Consider the following 26,087-nt stretch of genomic DNA (forward strand, 5'->3'; position numbering starts at 1 on the left):
CTTTTAAATTCCAGTAATTTTGTTGTATTTTTGAAAAAAAAACAGACAACATAACATATCACACTACGTTTGTACTGCAGCGTATCCTACAACACAATACTTCTATAGTGAGGCCCACGTTATAATGGCAGTATTTGATTCAACATTGGTGTTGCACTTATTAACAATATTCTTGTCTATCATTCGATAAAGTAGATAGCGCTATCCTTTTCTATCTCCGCAAAGTTGCCAAATTGTTTTTTAACAATGAAAAAATAAAATTAATATTCAGAATATTCATTCTGATTATGAAAATTCATTATTCAAACATTGGAAAATATACTTTCTTCACGAGTACAATACAATTATTTTAAACAAGAATAAACAGTTAACATTATTTTTCCTCTTGTGTGGCTACAGCCATAGAGAAACAATAGCGTAAGTAGATATCCATGGTATAGGGAATTTATGTCGCAACTTTTACTGTTATCTCAAGCCGATTACTGTCGATTATTGTAATTTTTTACTGTTTTGTTGGGGTGATAGTGTATGAACGGCACAATTTGAGAGACTACCAGCGTCACATAGCTGCATAGGAAAGAACTACGTGAACTATCGGCTTGGGATAACAGTAAAAGTTGCGACATAAACGCCCTATACCATGGGATATCTACTTATGCTATCGTTTCTCTATGCTACAGCCCATGGTGAGCCTTGGCCTCCGCAACTATCAATCTCCACGCATCTCTATCGATGACTATGCCTCTACATGCCTTCTGTAGAAGGCAGTAGCAAGGCAGAAAATCAGCAACGTTGTTCTACTATCTTTCTCCACACTGCCATTATAACGTGGACCTCACTACACATATAGTGTTTTGACCTGTTTTTCTTCAAATTCCAGTAATTTTGTTGCAATTTTGAACAAACATACAACATGACAGATCACAATAATTTATATTGCAGCATATCCTACAACAGAACAAGAATAGTGTATAGATATATACCAATATTATATACTATACCATAGTATAAATATAAAGAAAATAAAAATCTCAGTACCCTTTTTTTGAAATATTTTATCACTACATGTTTCGGACATTTATGCCATTTTCAAGTGATATGAAGTAAATAAATTTAATACTACTGGAAGATTCTTATTTTGATCATATGTTAGTGTATTCATATGTTTTTATGAACTAGGACTGTAAATTTTGGGTTTAAATTCGCATGATTCTATCAAAAATGGGGTTATTAATAAGAATCTTCCAGTAGTATTAAATTTATTTACTTCATATCACTTGAAAATGGCATAAATGTCCGAAACATGTAGTGATAAAATATTTCAAAAAAAAGGGTACTGAGATTTTTATTTTCTTTATATTTATATTACAAGTAGCCCTATAAAGAAAAGAGATATACCATAGTATATTTCACACCTAGGGCCGAAAATGAAACTTTTCCGGCTCGAAATTGGTTTTCAAGTCCGAGGCCGTAGGCTGAGGACTAGAAAAGATTGAGAGCCGGAAAAACATTTTTGCCCGTGGTGCAAACGCTATTTTTCGCCACACAGAAAAATAAACAATATATATTTATATGAGAATAATTGTTTATTGAGCACTTCCGAAAGCAAAAGTGGAAGGTCATAGCTCTAGCAAATCTGAGGTAATATCAGGAAATTGTCCAAGTATTTTTATTTTTTATTCTGATTCGTCTAAATAACCTAAAAGATTATGTTCAATTATGTGGGAGGTTGAGCTTATACTTTTTTATTATTTCAAATGACAATAAGATGATATTATTATAAATGTTTTAATTATTTAATAATAAACTCAAATGATTAAAAGATTTTGATCAGCTTTTTTAGCACACTTGAAATTTAGCGGCCGGAAAGGGTACTCTTTCCGGCCTTAGCCGGAAAGAAACGTGTTCTGACGTCAGATGAGAGTCGTCTGCAAACAATGTCTTTCAGATCTACGTAGGGACTGGAAAACAGCTGCTTTCTGTGCAGTGTGGCGAAATAGTATTTTTCTCAATATAGGCTATATAGCTATAGCTATAATACAGTACTATATAGATACTATATACCACCCTTGACGACAGAATACCTTCATTATTCACTTTATTTGTAAGGGCTACTCGAATTTTACAATAACGTTGAAGAAAAGTACTTTGATTTTCAATTTTTATATAAACAGAGAACACTTCTATAACATAATTTTCTATAGATTTTATTTATAGATCATGTCGACAAATCAAAAACGTCAAAGAGTAGAATAATAGCAAGACTTCAAACCAGTTCCACAACAAACACCTCATTAATATTCCTCCAATATTTCTATTGTCTATATCTGCGCCAAGTAGGCCTACTCAGTACTCTGTGAATCTGTTTCTTCCTGGTTTATTTCTATGAATCACAACACACGATCGGCCTTCTAAAAGGTTGACAAATTTCAACTGTTTGCCAAATTAATTAACGTCAAAACTCAAAACTGTCAACGTTGATTGGATGGGAAGCAATAGTGTTGAGAATGCCTTCTAAAAGGTTGACAAATTTCAACTGTTTGCCAAATTAATTAACGTCAAAACTCAAAACTGTCAACATTGATTGAATGGGATATGGACTGTCAATGGTTTTGAGAATGCTGATAATTTGAAGATAATAATATCACTAAAAATCCATTGTTTGCTTTGCTTTGTCGGAAGCTTGCAGTACAAATAATAGTTTGGCAGAATTTAAATATTGACTAGGAGACGACAATTTAATTGACTCAGTTATCTTTCAAATATGAAATCCAATTTATTTTCCTTGATGAAATTAAATCCAGAATGTTCAAATGGGTGAATTACCTACAGAGTAATTTAAAGAGCTTCTAGGAGTTTATCAGAGATTGACAATGGTGTAATAACCGAAACCGGTCTTTCTAATTATCAATAAATCAGTGGTTTTTTGACAATTTCTTAGTCTTTTTCATTCAATATGAATAATTACCACAATATCAACTTCTCAACTACACAAAAAGCTTCTAAAGAGCTCCTACTAAGCTTCTAAAGACTTTAGAAATATTAAATTAAGACTAAGAAATTGCCAAAAAACATTGTAGAATTATTGTTTAAAGTTATAATCAGATCTTATCCAATATTTGGATATACTGTACTTGGTATTCCAAAATTTGGATATACTTGTTACTAGACAAGATTCCAAAAATAATAACCTACTTCAATGCAATAAGAATTTGAAGTCTTGAAATAGCATGAACGACTAAATAAGAAGAGTAGGTGCAATATTGTTTTCTCTGATTGTTTTGAACTTGGGTGAGGAGGAACTTGAGGATTGGCGAGAATTTAGCCAATTAGAGGACAATAATTCTGAATGTCGGCCGACAATCGGTAAGTGTGAAAACGAGCAATTTTGTAATTAATAATCAAGTCAAAATTCTGCTTCATTCCTCACCTTGGGCTATTCAATTTCTAAAAATAGGTCTTCTCCGCAAGCAGTAATTAGATTTGGATACTTATTCACTTCTTGACTTGTTTAAATAACAGCACTTGATTAACAGTTTGAAATAGCAATGAACCAAATTTAACTCAATTAAAAATAGATTATCATCAGATTCTAAACACAAGATACCGAAACTTGATAGAGTATCAGTTTTTCAAGTCATTAACCGTTTTAAAGTTCCAAAAACTTTACTAATCTATTTCACTTTCCATGACGAACTGATAGTTAATAATAATAATTCTTTTTTGGACTATTTTTGACGACAGTACAATCTAATTAAACTCTAGTTACCGTACGCCAAAAGTATCTCATAGAAAAATTCTTCATTGAACTATTTTTTACGACGCTACAATCTAAATCGACTGTGGTTATGGTAAGTAAAAATAGGTAGTTCAAACAAGAATTCCAAAGCTAATCCCATAGCAAGTATTGACAAAATTCAATCGGCGACTCAATTAAAACGTCATTATTACACGCATCAACTGAAAAAACAAACTGTTCAACAAAACCTTTTTCACGGCGATTTTTCAAGCAACGGTACTTGACAACCCAACCAAGGAGTTTCAGACATTTTATGTAATATACCAATTAAAGTGACCTTGAATCGATGAAAGCCTACTTTTAATTTAAAAAGGTGATTGCCGGATAGTTGAATTGATTCCAAAAGTGGCGAAATCCCAATTACGTTTTCCTAGAGATAAAATCTAGTTGCTTTCCAAAAATAGTATTACATGAAGATTAGTTTTGAACTACCTGTTTAGAAGAATATCCTTGAAAGTTAAAAAATAGGTACAGTACAGTACTTCAAGAAAAGTGATGTCAACAAGACATGGTTAAATTTAAACCGAAATTAATTCCACGAGAACCAATAAGAGAAGCCGTCTTTTCAAAAACGCCTTCTCTGATAGGTTCTCGTGAAATTAATCACGGTTAAAATTTAACCGGCTATTGTGCAACCGGGCCAGAGTTTTTTTTAATTTATTCTAGCTTCAATTCTTAAACAAAAATCAAGATAAAACCACGCATATACTGTATTATTTTTTGGGAGAGTTAATAACCATAACACTCGTATCTTTCACTTATCATATCCATTTCCATTTCATACGATTGATCATGCACATAAGTTTATAATTACGTATGAAACTAAGTGAATATTGTAGATATATGTTTAAATTAGCCGTCAGGCTCGCTTCGCTCGTCATATCCGTCTAGCAAGGGGGCTCCGCCCCCTGGACCCCCGACTGGATCGTCCAAGAATGAATTCAGCAGGCTCGTTTCGCTCGCCTGCATTTTTCATTTGAGCATTTTTATCATATGTTAGGACGATCCAGTCGGGGGCCCAGACTAAACGGATATGGCGAGCGAAGCGAGCCTGACTGCTAGTAATATGATATTCCCAGGAATAGCCCTGATTGAAGTAGCAGTGCCCAATCAATTTTTCCGCGATAAATGCATTTCAATCTTCAACTTGGTGCCATCCTGACAAAGTTAACTCAACTTAATGCCAACCTGACAAAATTATTAATTTAGTTACCAGTTAACAACTGTTTCGAAGAGGTTCTCTCTCTAGATTATAGTTCTATATTAACATATGGTATGACCTTTTTTCAATTATAATTAAGAGAATAAGAAGAATATACATGCTAAAAGACGAACTTTGAACCCTTAAAAACCACCCTTAGAGTTGAAATATCGCCAAAAGATTTCTTAGTGCGCCTCTAAAGGGCCAACTGAACATACCTACCAAATTTGAACGTTTTTGGTCCGGTAGATTTTTAGTTCTGCAAGTGAGTGAGTCAGTCAGTGAGTGAGTGCCATATATATATATATATATATAGATGGATAGATAGATAGATAGATAGAATAGATAAAATAGTAAAGTGGCAATAGCTCCCACTCATTCATCAGCAAATTTGAAAAACTACGGAACCAAATATATTGAAAAAGATCCCAGATTCTAAGCGCTGGAGATAGTATGTTCTGAAATATTATTTGAAAATTTTAAAAAAGTCAAAACATCACTCCGCTTACATGGGCTACTTGATTCAAATAAAAACAATATAAAAAATTTTAGTACCCTTTTATTAAAAGCTTTAAAATATTTTAACGACTAGTTTCGAACTTGAAAATGACCTATGGACGAAACTAGTCGTTAAAATATTTCAAAGTTTTTAATAAAAGGGTACTAAAAGTTTTTATATTGATTTTATTTAAAAAAAGTTTTACATGAATTTCACATATTTTTTAGAGAATATGTCTCATCAAATCTATCTCAATTCGTTAAGAGGGAAGGGGAAGATTTGACATGTCGCAAAAATGGAAAAAAATCCCGAGAAAGTGGGTAACTAATCGTAGCAAGTTGGGAACCACTGAGATAGAATGATCAACAAAACGGTAATTAATTGATATTTATAAATCAATCATTTGGGAACTATTTTCATTATTTGCTTCACAAATCTTTATTAGGTACATTCTCACACATTTTCATTTATTCACCATTATTTTCTCCACACATCTTTTAGTAGGCCTAACACTTATCGAAAACAATCATCTATTAACATTTAGAAATTTAGAATCATCTTTATTGGTGCCTCATCATAATTTATTTATTTTCACCGGAATGTTGTGCTGCACGCATGCGCACAATTACGCAACGAAAATGACCGGTCTATTGCAGCAATCACCGAAGAGATCACAAAAAGTTGTAGCTGAGAGTCTACCTGCATGTGTTGTTGAATGGGGTTAGCATGTCAAGCAATTCAAAAGTCTACACTGCTCTCAGATTGAATTTAATCCTAACTAGGCCATTGACCTCTGAGCAACAAAAAACATTTTAATAAAAGGGTACTGAAAGTTTTTATATTAATTCTATTTTAAAAAATCAAGTCTAACATGACGATTTCCAGAAGTTTTACATGAATTTCACATATTTTTTTAGAGGATATGTCGCATCAAATCTATCTCAATTCGTTAAGAGGGAAGGGAAAAATGAAAAAAAAATCCGATAAAGGTGAGAAACAAACTAGTTTTCAATCTTTCTAAATTCAAAATTTATTATTTGTAAGTGTTTGCTCAGTAAATAAATTGGTAATAAATTTTATAAGGAGAAACATAATCTTCTTTCTGGACTTGTATATTGACAGTGCCTGTTGGTCCTCCCCCAATTATTCCAATTAATCATTAGACAGCCCTATACACTTCCAGACCAGATCAAAGACTCAGACTGTCTGAGGTCTGGTCTGGAAGTGAGTAGGGGGCTTTCTGTACTCGTATCTTGAATGTTGAATCAATTTTGAATTATGTCTCTAAAAGTGGTGAATGTGTTCACAAATCAATCTTTTTCTACTTTTGGGAACTATCGTAGTTCGTAGTTGTGACATATAGAGTAGTAACATGAATATACTGTTATAAAAGACCTGTTTCCGATGAATACCATTTCTACTCTGCTTGCAGAAAGAAACAGTAGCCTATCTATGCTGCTAGGATATGAATACCATAACCAATATGAATACAATATAACCAATTATGAATACCCTGAATACAATACCAACCAATGAATACCATTGCTTGTTACGTGAGAGTTCACACATTTTTATTCATCATGGAATTATGCTAGTCACAACTATGAAATAAAGTTAGAAGTCAATTTACTTGTGATTATTTTGTAATTTCTCGAATGGAGAGTTATCAATGGAATGAAATTCATCATTCATAAATCATGGAAGTATGCTAGTCACAACTATGAAATGAAGTTAGAAGTCAATTTACTTGTGATTATTTTGTCATTTCTCGAATGGAGAGTTATCAATGGAATGAAATTCATCATTCATAAATCATGGAAGTATGCTAGTCACAACTATGAAATAAAGTTAGAAGTCAATTTACTTGTGATTATTTTGTCATTTCTCAAATGGAGAGTTATAAATGGAATGAAATTCATCATTCATAAATCATGGAAGTATGCTAGTCACAACTATGAAATAAAGTTAGAAGTCAATTTACTTGTGATTATTTTGTCATTTCTCGAATGGAGAGTTATCAATGAAATGAAATGCATCATTCTCATTCATAAATCAGAATTGACAGTTAATAAACCATCAATCAATCAAGTTTATTCGAAGATCCATCAGACTCATCAATCATTTTCCTTCTAACTTCATGATAAAGTCTAACTACCTTGTCACGAAATCCTATAATAAACTATCAGACTAATTATTGACCATCTGATGCCTATTGTATGAGAAAATACAGACCAATATCAGTAGTCAACTGGTTATTAGAAAAGAAAAATACTAAAATTAGCTTATTAATAGGGGGGCGCGACAGTCGAGACCGACGACAGTAGAGGCCTGAGACAGGCCTCTGTCGTATGACATCGACCCATTAATAGAAATAAAAGAGAAGATAAAAGAGACAATAAAATTAGTTTGTATTTCCTCATGAAACAGAGGAAAAGGGCCCTGGAGATCTGAAGCTCTGTACCAATGTACCTAGAATGTATTCTAGGTACATTGCTGTGTACCATAATTCGGTAATAATATTGTGTGAAGCAGGAATACCTGACAAGACCCTAAACAAGCACGAATATCAATCAGATAATATTAGAAGATCTGCAAAACTAATGACTTGAATTAATTAACAAAAATAGTCCAGTCACGATGCAGTGAAAAAGGGCTGTTTGGGGGGTTAATTTCAAACAATCTGAATTTTTCTTGCAATGATAATGGAGTACTGGACAAAAATTGACCTTCTATCCTGGAGAGTCCCAAAAACCTGGAATTTTAGGTTCCTTTTACAGTTTTCTGCGATTTTCGCCAAATCGAGCAATTGGAAAGAAAAACTCAATCTTGCCTTTCTTTAGATGATAGAATTTTGAAGAAAATGAAATATTTCGGAGCTCTATATCTTCATTGAGTCCTGAGTTACAAGTTTTCAAAAATGAGTCAGATTTTTGGAATAATCCAAGTTTAGAGGAAATTCCGTTGAATATTATTCGACTATATTACTATCATAGAGAAAAGATAGCATAAGAAGATATACCATGGTAAAGATCGTTTAGGTTTCAAATTTCAAGTCAATTTATTGTTAACTCAAGCCGATTACTGTCGACTACCGTCTATTATTATTGTTGTTTTGGCGGGGTGAGAGTGTAAAGGTGCATACAGATATACGCGCCGCGAACATGAGCAATTCACTTTCAATCAGCTGATTATATCTGTATTTTTACAGAAACGGTAAGATACAGATATAAAAAGGTTGGCATCAGCTGATTTAAAGTGAATTGCTCATGTTCGCGGCGCGAATATCTGTACGCACCTTTAGAACGTCACACAATACGAAGTGACTACCAGCTTGCTTCATGGAAAATAAACTATTAGGACTATCGGCTTGAGTTAACAATGACATTTGGAACATAACACCCTATACCAAGGGATATCTTTGTATGGTATTTTTTCTCTGTGACCTGTGACTACATCAAACTAATTAACTAATTATTCATTTCAAAGAGTCTATTCTTTATTGATCATATATTAGATGTGCGGGTAAAGCTTGTAGTCTACCTATCAAAACACCCATTACTGATGTAGCCTCTATCTCTCAGATATCAACTTTCTTTCAGTTATCAAATGCTCCATCCAAAATGATGTCAATTCAATTGCAGCTGCTCACACGTCAAAAGACAACAATTAACAAAGAGTAATTGAGTAACTAGCAACACGTTTTATGTCTGAGAAAGTCAATTGTCATTGCTCGAAAAACGCGGCCCGAGATAAATTCAACGATAGCCATCACGGCGAAAGATTAAGAAGTTTTAAAACAATCATGACTGACGTAACTGACAACCGTCATAGCAATCAATTATTGTTGGCATAGGAAAAAGTTTGTGAATACAAACCGATGATAAATTTGAGAAAATTGCTACTTTGTTGAACGTCAGTTGTAGTTGATCAGTGATGAGTAAGCGATTTTTTTCTCACTCAGATTGACGAGAAATATAAATTAAACTCTATCTGATGATACTGGTCTAACTTCTGAATTTGTTCAACATTCAACACTCAAGGAATACAATGAATTCCAACTTTCCAAGTCGGGAGTTACATCAATTGGAGTAAGATGAGAATAATAGGCTGTATATCGTACTAGCAGGTAACCCGTGCTCCGCAAGGGTCTATTTTATATTGGAAAGGTCTATGAAAACTTGACAAACTGAAAACTTGACGTGATTAAATTTTGGAAAATTGGAAATAGGTCAATAACCATCCTCGGTTAATTAAGAATCTATATACAAAATTTCAAGTTAATCAGTTGAGTAGTTCAGACGTGATGATGCGTCAAACATAATTTTCCTATCCCGTACGTGTATAAGCCTTTACTTTATTATAGTATAGATTATCGTATTCTATTAATCAATATTCTAATGAACTTAAAACGTTCATACAAATTACTTTTGTAGTAGAGTCAGAGAGTAGTCAGGAGAATGTAAATTACATTCTTAGAATATTGTACTCTCTGAATACGTTAAGATACACTATATTTAAAAAATATAACATTCATGATTATTTTGGATCGAGGAAATATGAGGCCTACTTAAAACCGATGCAAACTTTTTTAAAAACAAATTTTTGTAGAAATATTAGTTGAAGTTTTTTGTTAAACATTGTCGAGAAATAAATTTGTTCTAATAAAACATGTAAGTATCATTCAAAATACGGGATTTTACGCTATTTTCAAGTAGTCTTTACATGATAAACAACATTCAAGCTGAAATACATGTAGCTGGAATAATTAATTATTCGATAGTTTTGTCAGAGCTTGAGAAACAACATTAACATTTCATCAAAATTTTTGGAGAGAAATAGTACAGGCTTAGACTATAGTTTTTCCTCAAATGTATTATGATTATAGTGTTGTATACAATAAATGGATGAAATAAATGAATGAATGAATGAAAATCCTAGCCATTACTTCAATTTACATTTGTTTGACCTCGATTTTTTGTGGATAGATAAATTGAAGAGTTGCATATTATCGTCTCTCAAACTTAGATTATCTATGGATTATACTAGCGAGAAAGGTTTATTCCAGTTACTTTCGTATACATCGTATGATAGATTCATCGTAATAGATGATGCACTACATTTACTGGAAATAATATATGAATGAATGAATGAATTTATTTGCCAAAAACAAAATACAAAAAAGCTTTACAAAAAATAAATATGCTACTGCACTCAAGCCAAGATACATACATTTATTTAATTAGATATAATAACGAAATTATATCCTTTATATTATAAATAATAGTTTTAAAATGAAGATTCAATTTATGATCACATGCATAAGTACATATAGATTCATCACGCTGATTTATGGACAGAATGTGGAAAATTCCACTATCTATTTACAACTCTAGAGACTGAAACTAAATGTCAATCACAAGAGAAGACCCTTGATAGAACTATGGTAGCTATTCTATACTACAGTATCTATACTATTGTAAGCATTTATACTTATATACTGCATTGTTGACACCTCACTGTCATTTCCAGCCCTTTGTCTACTTCTAAGAATTTACACTTTCATACTATAATAGCCTATTCTTTTGTCATACAAAGCCCTACACCCTGGAGGCCTATATTTACAATAGGCCTTCTTGTTCATGATCACAATGACATTATTAACAAGTCAAGCATGAAAACTTCTTCTTCCACGGAAAATGAAACCCTTTTCAGAGTTTCACTATTTCCCTTTCGTCAATAATCAATATATTGTAGCAATAACGTATTTGTTTCTACAGCAGTTTTTTACCTTCTAAATTATTTATTTAATTTATAATACAGAGTTATCATAAAAGAATGGTGCGGTTTCAAACATGGTTTAAAGAAAAACCAAATTACTTACAGTTGATGTTGTTTGTTCATCTAATTTGTCGTCTCAGGCAGTTTTTTACATAATTGATAAATTTAAATATGTGCGCCTTTAGTCGTTCGACAAAATATCCAAACGATAATCAATTTCTCTCCAAACATTCGCTAACATTTCATTGGTTATGGTTGTCATTGCTTCATTAATCCTGTTTTTAAGTGGTTCAGGTAGATTTTTTTCTTGTGAATTTGCATCAAAAACATTGTTTATTCACAAGAAATCGCGAACTGAACCACTTTAAACAGGATTAAAGAACCAATGACAACCATAATCGAAGAAATGTTATGGAATCTTAAGAGAGAAATTCATTATCGTTTGGACATTTGTTGAGCGACTAAGGGCGCACTTATTGAAAGTTATTAATCATGTAAAAAAACTGTTTCAGACGACAAATTAGATGAATAAAAAACATTAACTGTAAGTAATTTGGTTTTTCTTTAAACAATGTTCGAAACCGCACCATTCTTTTATGATAACCCTGTATTTAAAGTATTACAATGATACTTGTAATACAAATGTTGTACATGTTAATTTACTGTTTTTAAATTATTTCTTCTTGCAACAAATATCAATTTAAAGGTGCGTACAGATTTACGCGCCGCGAACATGAGCAATTCACTTTTGATCAGCTGATGCCAAGCTTTTTATATCTGTATCTTACCGTTTCTGTAAAAATACAAATATGATCATCTGATTAAAAGTAAATTGCTCGTGTTCGCGGCGCGTATATCTGTACGCACCTTTATATGATCAAATACAATTTCGAACCGATACATTTCGAGATAACAGAGCTTCTTGTAATGAGATAAAAACATCAGAGAATAAGCTTCAAATAAGGAATCTTGCGAAATAAAAACTAGAAAGTGTCAAGTTCTGACTTATAGGCTAGCAACAGACAAAAGGCTACCTGTTGTTGCTACTTTTTTCTCGAGCTTATGATTTCCTGTAGACCTGTAAGTGCTTTTTCTGTATTGTTCTTCAACGATTTGAAAAACCTTATTTTTCAACTTCTTTTTTCTTGTTATACAGGCCTACATTCAATTCCCTCCTGTCTTGCTACCAACTTTTAGTGTTTGAGATCTGATTTCCTAGGAAATTTGAGCAGTGGTATGACTCGCGTTATTCTATTGGTCAAATATTCACTTCCTCGTACATAATCTATCTTATAATAAAGGAAAGAACTGGCTTATACACGTACGGGATAGGAAAATTATGTTTGACGCAGCATCACATCTGATATACGGGACTGATTAACTTGAAATTTTGCATATATTATATTCTTAATTACCAGAGGATGGTTTTAGGCCTATTTTCAATTCTTCGAGATTTCATTACTTCAAGTTTGTCAAGTTTTAAAACAGACCCTTGCGGAGCACGGGTTCCTGCTGGTCATAAATAAATAATCAAGGTATCTTTACTTTATGATTCACTATGATCATATATGTACTAAATGTACATCTAAAATCTAAACCATTATGTACTAAAAATCTAAACCATTTCTAATTTTTAGTAGAGATTTACATTATGCTCTACACTCATCTATTTCCATCCCCTATTTCAAAGTTTTTATTACCCTATATGGCAAAGGTTTTGCCCTATTAGCATGGGTAAGGAAAGTATTGCTATCCGAAAAAATTAAGGTACCCCAATTTCCAAATTTCTATAATTTTCAAGTCCAAAAAAGTGGTTTTTGGGTATTCGTTTGTATGAGTGTATGTGTGTCTGTGTACACGATATCTCATCTCCCGAAATGTCTTGAAATTTGGAACTTGAGGTCCTTACACTATAAGGATCCGACACGAACAATTTCGATCAAATGCAATTCAAGATGGCGGCGAAAATGTTGTCAAAAACAGGGTTTCGCGATTTTCTCGAAAACGGCTCCAACGATTTTTATCAAATTTATACCTAGAATAGTTATTGATAAGCTCTATCAACTGCAACAAGCCCCATATCTGTAAAAATGTCAGGAGCTCCACCCCATCTATGCAAAGTTTGATTTTAGATTCCCAATTATCAGGCTTCAGATACAATTTAAACAAAAAAAAAAATGAGTGGAAAAGATTGAGCATGAAAACCCCTATAATTAATGTTCAGTAACATTTTCACCTAAAATTGAAAATAATTCGAGAAACTGTGATTATTCAATTGCAAGCTGTTGGCAACTGTAGATTCTATTAAATGATTCACTGTGAGATAGCAGAACTCGTGTGTCTCCAGCGTTATTGTCCTGTCTGGCTTGGATCTTAGAATAGTAGACTTGAGATGCGTGTGAACACTAGTGTCAGGTGATAAATTTTCATAAAGGCAAGGAAAGTTGTGTGAGTGAGCCACACCAGATTTTTGTTGTAGTTGCTATGAAACTTGAGCTGCGTTTACACCAAAGTTATCAACAACAATAATTTGTCTAGAAATAGTAATAGTAATAGAAATGTGAATAGTATTGTAATTTGTTGAAAACTCAGTTCACAACTCTGTTGTAAACGCGGGTTTAAATGCTAAAATTTGTCTTTGAATAGAATAAATTTTTTCACTGTCACAGCATTCATATAATTAAGCCAGGATAAAACCATAGAGGAAAAATAGGCCTACCGTTAATTTCATTAGCCAATTGCATTATTTTATTAGTTTCTGCTAAAAGTTAATAAAATATAATACGGCTATACGTCTACTGATACGCCAATGTAAATGTAGATGATACATTGATACTAAATCAAATCAAATCTTTATTTGTCCCAAAAACATAATTACAATGACAAAAATGGTTATAAATGAAAAAAGTAAAATACAATATAAAATGAAAAAGAAAAATACCATTAATAGGATTATACATAACTATATTAAAAACGGGAAGTCCTTGCAAGGTTCGAGGAACCTGAGCGCAGAGGCCGAGTGTTCAATGCTTAACAGTACAAGAAAATAATAATGGGATATTATTAAGAAATAGGGAAAAGAAAAAGTGAGTGAGGAAGGGAAGAGAAAGAGCAGAGTGAACGCATAGGGGAAAGTAAAGAATAGTTGAAAATTACATAAAAAACATGAGAAGTCTTTATACTAAGAAGCTATAAGGAAATTACATTGCCAAAATTACATTGTTCGAGATTATCCATGTATGAATTTCAATTAGCAGTTTTCTATTCAATTTACTAGTGATAAAATGGTTAGGAATAACATTGATGAGCTTTGATACCTGATATAAAAATTGTTTTCTACAAATTGATAAAATAGTATCTGTAATTTGAAAAGTAATACTAAAATATTAATGTACCTACAAAGATATACTGATAAATGAGATTCTTTAATGCAATTATGGACAATGGACATTGAAAAACTGATCTCCTATGATAAACGATAAAGGTACAAAAATAAACCGATATTGATAATTCACACGTTGAACATTCCTTGTTGAAATTCAAACACGTTTCAAAGCACGTGATTGAGGTGTTGAATAATTTATATTTAGGAACACATTTAATTCTCATGTATTCCTGTACAATCCGTTTTCTATTTTGGTCAATTTATTTCTCACGTCATAAGGAACAGCCTATTCTCATTCTTCCATAGTATTTCTGTATCATTGTATTTCATCTATTATACTATTACTATCTACCGTTATTCATGTTCCAAATCGGTTCTCGGTTCCGATTCCATTTTATAATCCAAATTCAAGTCAACATTTATCTCAACTTAATCATAGTCTACTCTTCTCACTGGTATTGAATTCCTGAACCAATACAATAATTAAACTAATTTACGATACCACGTTTCAAGAACAGACTTTATTTTCATAGATGAATGCTAATTACAGTGCAGTATTTCAATTTATGGAATTCTAATTTAAATTTCAAGTTTGTAGCCTTTGAGCTTATAATTCAGTGTGCTTTGCTCAAAGGCTACAAACTTGAAATTTAAATTAGGATTCCATAAATTGAAATACTGCACTTTAATTAGTCTATCTAATTCATCTATCAAAAAGTCTGTTCTTGAAATGAGGTAACGTAAATTAGTTTAATTATAGTATTAGTTCAGGAGTTCAATATTAATAATATGATTATTATATAATTTATTATTATTATTTTAATGCTTTTATTGAAATTTGCGCTCATATTATTAGAATCAATTTGATTAATAAATAGTAAACATATTGACAACGAAGTTATAGAAATAGTGATTGAGTTTATAAAATAATATGTATTAATCAATAAATTATTTTATAGGGCTACTTAATACTTAGGACTATATAACTAGTAGTTCTGTGAACAGTAGACCTCACGCAGTATTCTCATCCACAAGAACCTGATTGAAACTATAGACCTTATGGAAATACAGCAATAGACTGGCTTCTCCACACATCTGTGTAATCACTTGTCAGCTGATTTATGATGAATAATTCTATAGTCTGATATTTACTCTAATATTGGCGGAGGCTCCTTTTTGCTTTTATATTATCCTTGAAATGCAAAATTTCCAAAAACCTTGTATATACGTCGACGCGCATTGGAGACAAACCAACAACAACAAAAAGAATCGAGTGAAGGTAGTCTGTGGGCGGGAGGGGGAAGGAAGAGAAGAGTGAGTGAGAGAGGGGAGTGAGCGAGAGAGAGGAAGACAACGTCCTTGCAGAGACTGTGACCGCTGAGGATCAACAATGGACGATGGCCAGTTGCCGTTGGGACGCCGTCGTGAGAGGTTGTCATCGGAGCGGTTAGGGTTGAGGTTATGTCACCCGGCTAATGTAGAATTGTATTTGGAATAAACTTACCCAATAAATTCAATAGTGTTGTATTTTGAGTAAACAAATTCAATACAGTAGGCTATCTATATTCGTCCGTGGTGCAGTGTGCGCGAAATCCAAGTGATAATAATACTAGCAGCTGAAGAGTCGCGCGCCAGTGAAATAATTTGATTTCATTTCTCTGTGAGATTTTGAGTGAAGTCCTTTACACTAAACTAGGGAGTCATTACAAGAAAATATAGTTTATTATGAAATAAATGACAGTGATGGAAATCCAAGTGATACTAGTTTAGAATAGCAGTTGATTCACCGGCGAGTTTCATAAGGAGAAGATCGTGGGAGTCACTGATATTTCAAGAAAATAAATCGTTTGTTATTAAATGAATATACCTATTTTTCTCTGCAAAGTTCAAATCTGCAACCAAATTTGAAATCTGTGGTACTGCTATTGAGAGCAAATTCATGTGCTAATAGTTGGGTGAGAAATTTGTTGCCAGTAAATGTAACTACCGTATATTTTTCTCTGAGGTATTGTGGACCGAGTAATGAATAGGAATTATATTTTATATCGAACCTAGTATGCTATTGTAATATTTAGTGCTTTTTGATTTTTATCCTTATTCTGTTAGAGTAATAAAAAGCACTTCCTCTTGTCCAATGGTAAAATCATAAATAACTGAAATTTAGAGAAGCTAAGGTATTTAGATTCAATGATTATATTGTCAACCCACATATAAATTACCGTAGTATTACAAAATGATTGTGTTGTTACGTAATATCATTGGGTTTTGATACAGTGAAGATGTTAATGGAAAAGTAATTTCTGTACAAATTGGAGCTCAAAAGTGTTAACAACAACTGAAGGAAGAAGAACACCAACTAAAGGAAAAAGGATCCATTTGAAGAAGAACACTATCTCAAAATTGCGGAGCACATGGTCTATAAAAAAATTCAAGTTTTGAAGCATATTGTAATTTTAGACCAAATTTTCCTATCAAGCCCTAGTTTCCAATATTTACTGTCCATATTGGAGTCCAAAGTGTTGACAACAACTGAAGGAAGAAGGATCTGTTTGAAGAAGAACACTATCTCAAAATTGCGGAGCACATAGTTTATAGAAAAGTTCAAGGTTTGACGCAAATTTACGTTGCAAAACCTAGTTTCTGATCAAATATCGGTCAAGATTGAAGTCCAAAAGTGATAACAACAACTGAAGGAAGAACAACACCATTAAGAGAACACTATCTCGAAATTGCTGAGCACATAGCAACATCTAAAAAATTCTAGTCTGAAGTGCCGTTTTTGTTGAAGTTTTGGAGCTCAACAAACCTTCCAGTTTGCATTAAATTTCTGTCAATATTTGACTCCAAAAGTGTAACTAACAACTGAAAGCAGAAGGCTCCTATTGGAGAAGAACATTACCTCGAAATTGTGAAGCACATAGCAAAATATAGTTGAAAATTTCTAGTTTGAAGTACTCTTTTCTTTGTAGTTTTGGAGCAAACCTCATTTTCGGATCAATTTTCTTTCAATATTGAACTCAAAAGTTTTAATAACTGAAAGCAAAAGACACCCTTTAAAGAAGAACACTACCTCGAAATTGTGAAGCACATTTAACATTTCTGTCTACTATTCTCTTTATAGTTTTGGAGCGAACCTCATTTTCGGATCAATTTCCTGTCAATATTGGACTCCAAAAGTGTTAATAACAACTCAAAGTAGAAGAACACTACCTCGAAATTGTGAAGCACATTGGACATTTCTGTCTACTATTTGATTCATAGTTTTGGAGCAAACCTCATTTTCGGATCAATTTCCTGTCAATATTTTGACTCCAAAAGTGTGTACTGAAGGAAGACGGTCCAGATCAGAGTTCAAAAGTATTACCAACTGAAGGACAAAACACCCCTTCAAGGAACAACACAATCCCAAAACTGCCGAGCACCGAGGTGGCAAATTGCAGTTTGAGTGGTGATTGGAGGCCATTTTTGGCCTACTATGCAGCTGGAGTCGCCCCGCCTGGGCCACTACCTGGTGTCGGCTCTGAGCAAGTGCGCGCTGGCTGTCCACGAGCCCGTTGAGAGGTCGGTCGCCGTCCTCGACAGTCTACTGCCCCACATCGATGACGACCCTTGTGAGTACACCCACTTTTGTCTCAGAAATCTTTTAATAAAACACTCTAAATTATTCATTGTTCTCCTCTTAATACATAGAAAATAATCGTCTGATAATGTTTTTCTCTTAATAGTTCCCATATAGATGATGAAAATAGTCCTTGATAGTCTACTGCCTCACATCGATGACGGCCAATCGCAGCCATTCACTTTGATAGGTCAGCCAACTGAGATTTCACCGTAGTTTACGATATATTGCAAATGGTATAAAAATTCAAGTTCAACCAACGAAACTATTTTCTTAAATTTCAATCAATACGGTTGTGAAAACTTCATGTCGAAACATTCATACATTTATCTAATAAATACAAATCGAGAAGATTAAACACGACTTTGTAAGAGACTGCTTCAATCCCTCAAACAGGTCAGACGTTGATTTATGTTCTAATTCATCAATAATTGTGGGTGCAAAATGAGAATGAACTAGTAGCCTATTTCTCACAAGTAATTCTTTGTATTTCCTAGGTCATAGTTTCGATAAAGCCCCCCAAAAAATGAAAGTAATATGACTATTTCTAAAAAAAAAAACTGGGAATTCAACTTGTTGGCCTACTTGTGCTGCAGTTGAAGTTTGTTTTCTCAAACTTATTTCGGGATTGTAGGAGTCATTATTTGATTATTGCTCTTTGCTCATGATCATCCTGCAAGATGAAACTCATAATGAGGAGATACTATAAAATCAATAGTTTCATGTTAAATTTCGATTGATCAGAATTAAAAATATTGAGTAATAAGCCGCTATTTATTAAAAAGTGTTAGAAATATGAAGTAACAAACCACGCCAAGAAAGATGGGATTTGTGAGATAATGTCAGTTGAAGAAGAGTGATCTATGGGATAATCTTTTTTCAATGTTATCTTAATTAGCCAACGTACGAAAATGCAAAAACGTTAGAGTAATTCGCCACATATCACCGCATCAACAACTGATACAGTTATTTCGTTAATGTTCATCTTTTACAGTTTAAAAGCAATTTATGTTGTGGTAGTTAGGTACTTGTATTGCATAACAGTGAAAGTACAGTTGATATAACGCTGAATTCAATCTGCTATGAGTAGATAACTATTACTTGGATGCAGTGTGTGAAAGGTGGATCCCACAAACACACAAATAGTAAATAGGATTATATAGTGAGGTCGTCCACGTTATAATGGCAGTGTTTGATTAGCAATGGTATTGCTATCCTTGTCTATCATTCAACAAAGAAGACAGCGCTATCTCTTTCTCGCTTTGCTCTGTTGCCAGATTATCTTTCAAAAATGTAGAATTAACAAAATATTTCATCTTAATTATGAAAATTCATTATGAAATTAATGAATAAAATGTAATTGATTATTTTAAACGAGAATGAACAGTTAATATTACATCTATAAACCTGTATCAGCTACCGTCTATAGAAGCCATTGACAAGACGAGGATCGGCAACGTTGTTCTATCTTTCTTCACTGCCATTATAACGTGGACCTCACTATAGGATACAACATTCAGCTCGAAGAAAATTTATCAAGATGGCCAGATCATGGTCATGAATTTTTGATAATAAAACATCCTATACTGTGAGAGGAAAAGACCAAGAAATTGAAAAGTGGTAGATATGATTTCGCTCGAGAAAAATATATAGGCAGCATTGACAAAAGCTAGTAGAGCTATAGAACTATAGCTGGTAGGACTATAACATAGTACTGGATAAAACATTTTTTATCAATTTTTAGGAACTACAAAAAATATAAAGAAATTGAACTACGGGTGATAGATATGATTTCGCTTGAGGAACTTTGGACAGCATTGACAGAAGCTAAAGGAGCGTACAGATATACGCGCCGCGAACATGAGCAATTCACTTTTAATCAGCTGACTATATCTGTATTTTTACAGAAACGGTAAGTTACAGATATAAAAAGCTTGGCATCAGCTGATTAAAAGTGAATTGCTCATGTTCGCGGCGCGTAAATCTGTACGCACCTTAATAGAGCTATAGAACTATAGACAACATAGTACTGGATTAGACATTTTTTATCAAGTTCAGGAACAAGTAAACTGATTGATTAGGAAGCTACCGGTAACAGTTTAGACAACAATATTATGTAATAAATAAATTGGCTTCATTAAAAATGTTATCGATCTACCTTAAAATTTCCCAATCTACCAATGGCTTAGCAATGTACCTGAATGAGAACAGGGAAAAATGTTTTATTTCACAAACAAATTAGCAGAGTGATAAAGCAGTTTTCAACGGGATTTACCAATTATTTTTTGTCTTCTAATAGAGTAGAAGACGTGATTCATAATTCATGAACTACAATGAATTTTCACAGCCCAATTTCCTTATTTACACTGTTATAACACAAGACTATTACTATAGAAAAGTTTAAACAGCTTTACAGGGAATAACTATATTTCAAATTCAAATTTATTTATTCCACACTCATAAATACATATACATAAATCAAACAAAGCTCAACCTAACAACACAATCCAACCAAAATGTAATAATAATAAAAGGTAAGTGAAAAAACCACTGGCATAAGATGACTCTTGTTCGCCAGTCGGAGTAGGAGATAAAATTATAATACGCTTAACCTGATTTGAATTGATTTAGCACAGAAGCAAATATTTATACAGAATAGTAAATTATGAAACGAAGAATCGAAACAAAATATATTCACAACAAAAAAAAAATTAAAAAATTCTCTCGAGTATCTTAATATACTATATAACTATTGTTAGAGCCGATTTCGAGATCCGTAAAACATAAATAGCCAGATATTAAAATAGCGAGATATAAAAATAACCAGATATATAAATACAGAAATTTAATAAATTTAGTCCAGTCAAATTAATATAGTCAACATAATATAGTTTGTTTATTCTAAGCCTCTATAGCCTCAAGTGTAGAGGAAAACACTAATATTTTGTTCTTTGATATGAAACTCAGTTGAATTCTTGAGAATCCTATCCTATTTAGAGCACTTCTAATAAACTTTTAAATTCCATGCCATCGGGCGCTTCATAGAGTCGCAAAATGCCTCCATAATTCACAATGAATGACAATATAGGAAATTCACAATGAATGACAATATAGGAAATTCACAATGAATGACAATATAGCTCCTAGTGGGGGCACAGCAAGATACTTTGCATGCTAAACAAACCGTTCTCTGCCATTCATTCCAATTTCAATCGTCTAGTCTAGAAGTTTAAACTCGATTTTTTAAGAACAACGTCTTGTTCTTGAAACCTACACTACAAACCGTGCAAATTATTTGATGACAACGTATGCTGAATACTGAATACACTCAAATTGTTGAACCGCAAACTATAAATAATGTTGTTTTATGTTAGATCCTGCTCTCACGCTCTCATTGAAATGTAGAGAATTTTTTTGTAAACAAATAAACGAATATTCGTGAAAGGTTGTGATGTGCTGAGACTCATAAATAGTCATGCTTTCCAAAATTTATTCCTATTTTTTGTACGATTTCATTGAAATTGATTTATTTTCTTCTTCTTTTAAAAAATACAATTATTTCACATTCATCCTATTATATTACGCGAGCAATTTCTGTATTAATATACCTATCTGGTTATTTTTATATCTCGCTATTTCAATATCTGGTTATTTAAGTTTTACGGATCTCGAAAAAGGCTCTAACGATTTTCACGAAATTTGGAACATAGTAGGTTTACGATATAAAGATTCGATTGCACTAGGTCTCATTCTTTGGAAAACTCGCTGAACGACATTAAAAGGATAATTCATCCTTGGAAAACAGATGATAATTTCATCGTCTCTCGATAACAGAAGATGCGTGTGCCTGTGTGGGGGAGAGACAGAATTATTTCCAGCTGTGTAATCATAATCAATCAGCGAGAAATTTTATCTAGCTAGACAATTTAATCGATTTGATCAACATAATCTGATTTGTTGACATGACATGATAATCCTCCTAAACTAGAGTTTATCATAATTTTCAAAGTTGATCATTGTTTGACAATTTCAAGTGATTAGTGAGTGTTATTTTGTTATTCAATTTGGTTTGTATATAATCTAAATTATAATTTTTTTTTGTTTTCAAATGTTTGAACAGAAAATTGAACCTGAATTCAAGTGTATGAAACATAACCTACTTTCTGGACTATCAATAGTGTATAAATCAAAATTCGGGAAAGAAACAGTTTTGGACTGTGCCTGTCAGTACTTCCCCAATCATTTTAAAGAATTGTGTTCGGTTTACCTGCAGATAGTTCACATCTTGTGAGACAGGGCTCAGTTGATGATATTGATCTAATGTGTAAACTGCTTCTATAGTTTACAGGTACAGCTACTGGTTTACTTTTTTCTGGGTTGTTCATTGTGTAACTTTATCATTGTATTTTGTATTGATAAAATGATAATTGATCGTTAAGTGTTATGAATTCAGTGTATCTGAAACAGCTTACTAGTTGAGTCTATTCAATTCCTGGATTCTCATACTCGTAGTAAATTGTATTTAATTCTATTTTGTACAAAAATCATACAGCTACTATAGTCGAATTAATACTTCCTATTTTGAGGGATATGCGGAGCAGAGAAAAGTCCGCTATCGGAAAGAACTGCATTGACTGAGTCTGATTGTCAACTTGGCAACCGCGCTTCTTTCTATGACTATCTGAATGATCTGGTTCTCCATCTCCCTCCATTTCTCTGCTCCGCAAATCCATACATTTTGGAGGTTGTTTTAATTCTACTACATAATGGGATGATGTATAATGTATAATGGGATACAGCAACAAAACGTAATGATAGGTATAACGATGAGACGGTGGTGGGTAACGGACCTTTGCTTCCAGAAATTCCATATATTAAGGTTTGTAAACCTTTGGACTTTAATTTTTCATACTTTGTAAAATTTGTTAAATAATCAACAATACTGTCATTGAATGAAAATTAGAGTATAACGTATAAGACAGTATATATTGTAACATACATGGATAAAGAACTCTAATCTAATCTCTCGTAGTAATTCAATAATTACATTAATTAACTCCAGTTTCCATTTATTCAGTTCACAAGAACGCGGGACTCAGAACGCCTGATCGCTCTCTGTAGGCGATACACATTTATTGATTCGGTTCTTGAAAATTCTATTTCTTCAAATTATTTATTTTTCTCAAATTCTTGAAAATTATATTTCTTTAAATTCATAAAAATAATATAAAAACTTGTAGTACCCTTTATTATTAATTTTTTTTAATATTTCAACGACTAGTTTCAACCATAACTCATTTTCAAGTTGAAATGTGGAAAATAAATAAACAAGTTGATGCTATATAACAAATATTTCTTCAAATTCCCTTGACATACTATTCACACTCTATTGACTGAACTCTTAAAAATTGCTTTCTTGATTCCATTATTCTTGAATCTCGTGCAAGGAAATTAGAGACTTTCTGTTGTTGTTGAAGAAAAAGAGACAAGTATCATTTATGTATCATTCTTGGTAAATTCTGTATCATTTTTTATATGATCTGAATCATTTTTTGATACATTTTGTATCATTTTTTATATCGATGCAATTCCTGATCAAAACTGATCTTGCAGTTACTTTTATTAATTTTCTTCACAGATAATTATTGTATCATTTTTGATACATTCTGTATAATTTTTTATACACTCTGTATCATTTTCCATATGTACTGTATCATTTTTGATACAGATACAATTTCTGATCAAAACTGATCTTGCAGTTACTTTCATTAATTTTCTCCACAGATAATTATTGTATCATTTTTGATACAATCTGTATAGTTTTTTAATCACTCTGTATCATTTTTGTACATTCTGTATCATTTTTGATACAGATACAATTTCTGATCAAATCTGATCTTGCAGTAGACAATATTCTTATACTATGCATGGAAAGAGAGAGGATTAACTTGAAACGATTTCCAGATCTAATGAGCTGATTTATTAAACAGTTTTGTAACCGTTTGTCGCCTAGAATTCAAGTTGGATGACAACATCTCTTCTAGATTCCGACATCGGACTGAACCAGTTTGGTGTTGAGAAATTTCTCCCGTCTCCAACAATTCACATTCACAGTTTCACGGAAGCATTTGCTAATGGACTTCGACAGCCGCTGTACTCACAAATAAAACTATGTTTGGATTGTCTAGTTTGAAAAGCTCCTATCGCATCCACAAAAACCATCAGTAGTACGAAAAAAAGCAAATTAGTTTTTGTTTGCACGAGACTAATTTTTTGGCAAATATGAAATTCATATTCGCCACTTCCTTATCTTCAACTAACATTGTCAGTTCAAATCGCAATCTAAAGGTGCGTACAGATATACGCGCCGCGAGCATGAGCAATTCACTTTTAATCAGCTGACTGTATCTGTATTTTTACAGAAACGGTAAGATACAGATATAAAAAGCTTGGCATCAGCTGATTAGAAGTGAATTGCTCATGTTCGCGGCGCGGAAATCTGTAGTCACCTTACTCCCTCCTTTATAATGAAAAATAAAAATTGAAAATCATAGCACTCTTTTAATATTTATGAATGAATGAATGAATTTATTTCCTCCTCAAATTACAAATTACAAAAGTATAAATTAAATAGTATCTTGGAAATTATACTGATCACATATCCAGTTGTGTGATCAGATAATCAAAGTATAATTAACAAGGTAAAAACATTATCAACTTAAATAATAAATAATAAAAATAAACTAGTATGAAAAAAATCATTATTTTAACATGACATGTTTCAAACCTTTTTAAAGACATTGTCAAGTGTGAATGTTTATCTATACTATAATAAAGGAAAGAACTGGCTTATACACGAACGGGATAGGAAAATTATGTTTGACGCATCATCACGTCTGAACTAGTGGACTGATTAACTTGAAATTTTGCATATAGATTCTCAATTACCAGGGATGGTTATAGGTCTATTTTCAATTCTACAATATTTTACTACGTCAAGTTTTCATAGAACTTTCCAATCTGAAATAGATCCTTGCGGAGCACGGGTTACCTCCTAGTAAACAATAACAATTAAAAATCATTGCACTCTTTTAATATTTGTTTTAACATGACACGCTTTAAACTTTTTATAGCTATTGTCAAGTGTAAATGTTTATAATTGATAAATTTACCTATCTCAAATAAATGTTGATAAATTTCAACTACCAATATTTCTCAAATTGGATATAATTTCTCTATGAGTGTATCACTCTTCTCTTTCTCACACATGCACTAATTCAATAATTAGTTGGGATAGCTGATATAAAGCTGAATCACATAGGTAACGAGCTTATTACAGATTCGTAAAGGTGCGTACAGATTTACGCGCCGCGAACATGAGCAATTCACTTTCAATCAGCTGATGCCAAGCTTTTTATATCTGTATCTTACCGTTTCTGTAAAAATACAGTTATAGTCAGCTGATTAAAAGTGAATTGCTCATGTTCGCGGCGCGTATATCTGTACGCACCTTTAGAATTACGTGTTCACGATACTATGGTTGGAAGGGTGACTGCTTATTGCAAGCTTTGCTAATATTGTCAGTAAAGTTATGAATTGAAAGAAAACAAGATAGAATACAATACTGAAGAAAAAAGTGAAAATGGGCGAAGTTCCAACGAGCAAAGAGTAACAGGCCAATCACAAGCGAAGTAGGCCTAGGCCCACTACGCTCCGCCTACTCTCTCTCCTGATTGGTCAGCAGCCTACAACGGAGGTGTCAAGGCACTTCCGAATTCTGCCGATAGATGACAGCAGCTACAGGGT

The 26,087-nt window shown here is 32.7% G+C and overlaps 2 protein-coding genes and 1 long non-coding RNA gene across 3 annotated transcripts in view; 1 reads left to right on the plus strand and 2 right to left on the minus strand.

The window, feature by feature from the left end:
* LOC111063637 (transcription factor IIIB 90 kDa subunit) overlaps window positions 1-26,087 on the minus strand; it is a 130,032-nt gene that overhangs the window by 39,330 nt on the left and 64,615 nt on the right. The gene's annotated exons all lie outside the window — the stretch shown is intronic.
* LOC120350790 lies at window positions 16,412-18,001 on the minus strand. Its single transcript, XR_005571033.1, has 2 exons — window positions 17,873-18,001; window positions 16,412-17,732 (listed from the first exon to the last, which is right to left on the minus strand). It is a non-coding gene; the product is annotated as an uncharacterized LOC120350790 (long non-coding RNA).
* Window positions 17,849-26,087, plus strand: part of LOC111061964 (BTB/POZ domain-containing protein 6-B) — a 55,755-nt gene continuing 47,516 nt past the window's right edge. The window contains exon 1 of the mRNA XM_039425620.1: window positions 17,849-18,273. Within this exon, the coding sequence (XP_039281554.1) occupies window positions 18,138-18,273 (136 nt within the window). The 5' untranslated portion in view covers window positions 17,849-18,137. The remainder of the gene's footprint in view (window positions 18,274-26,087) is intronic.

The sequence above is a fragment of the Nilaparvata lugens genome, chromosome 4 (genome assembly GCF_014356525.2).
Source record: "Nilaparvata lugens isolate BPH chromosome 4, ASM1435652v1, whole genome shotgun sequence".
NCBI classification, from domain to species: domain Eukaryota; kingdom Metazoa; phylum Arthropoda; class Insecta; order Hemiptera; family Delphacidae; genus Nilaparvata; species Nilaparvata lugens.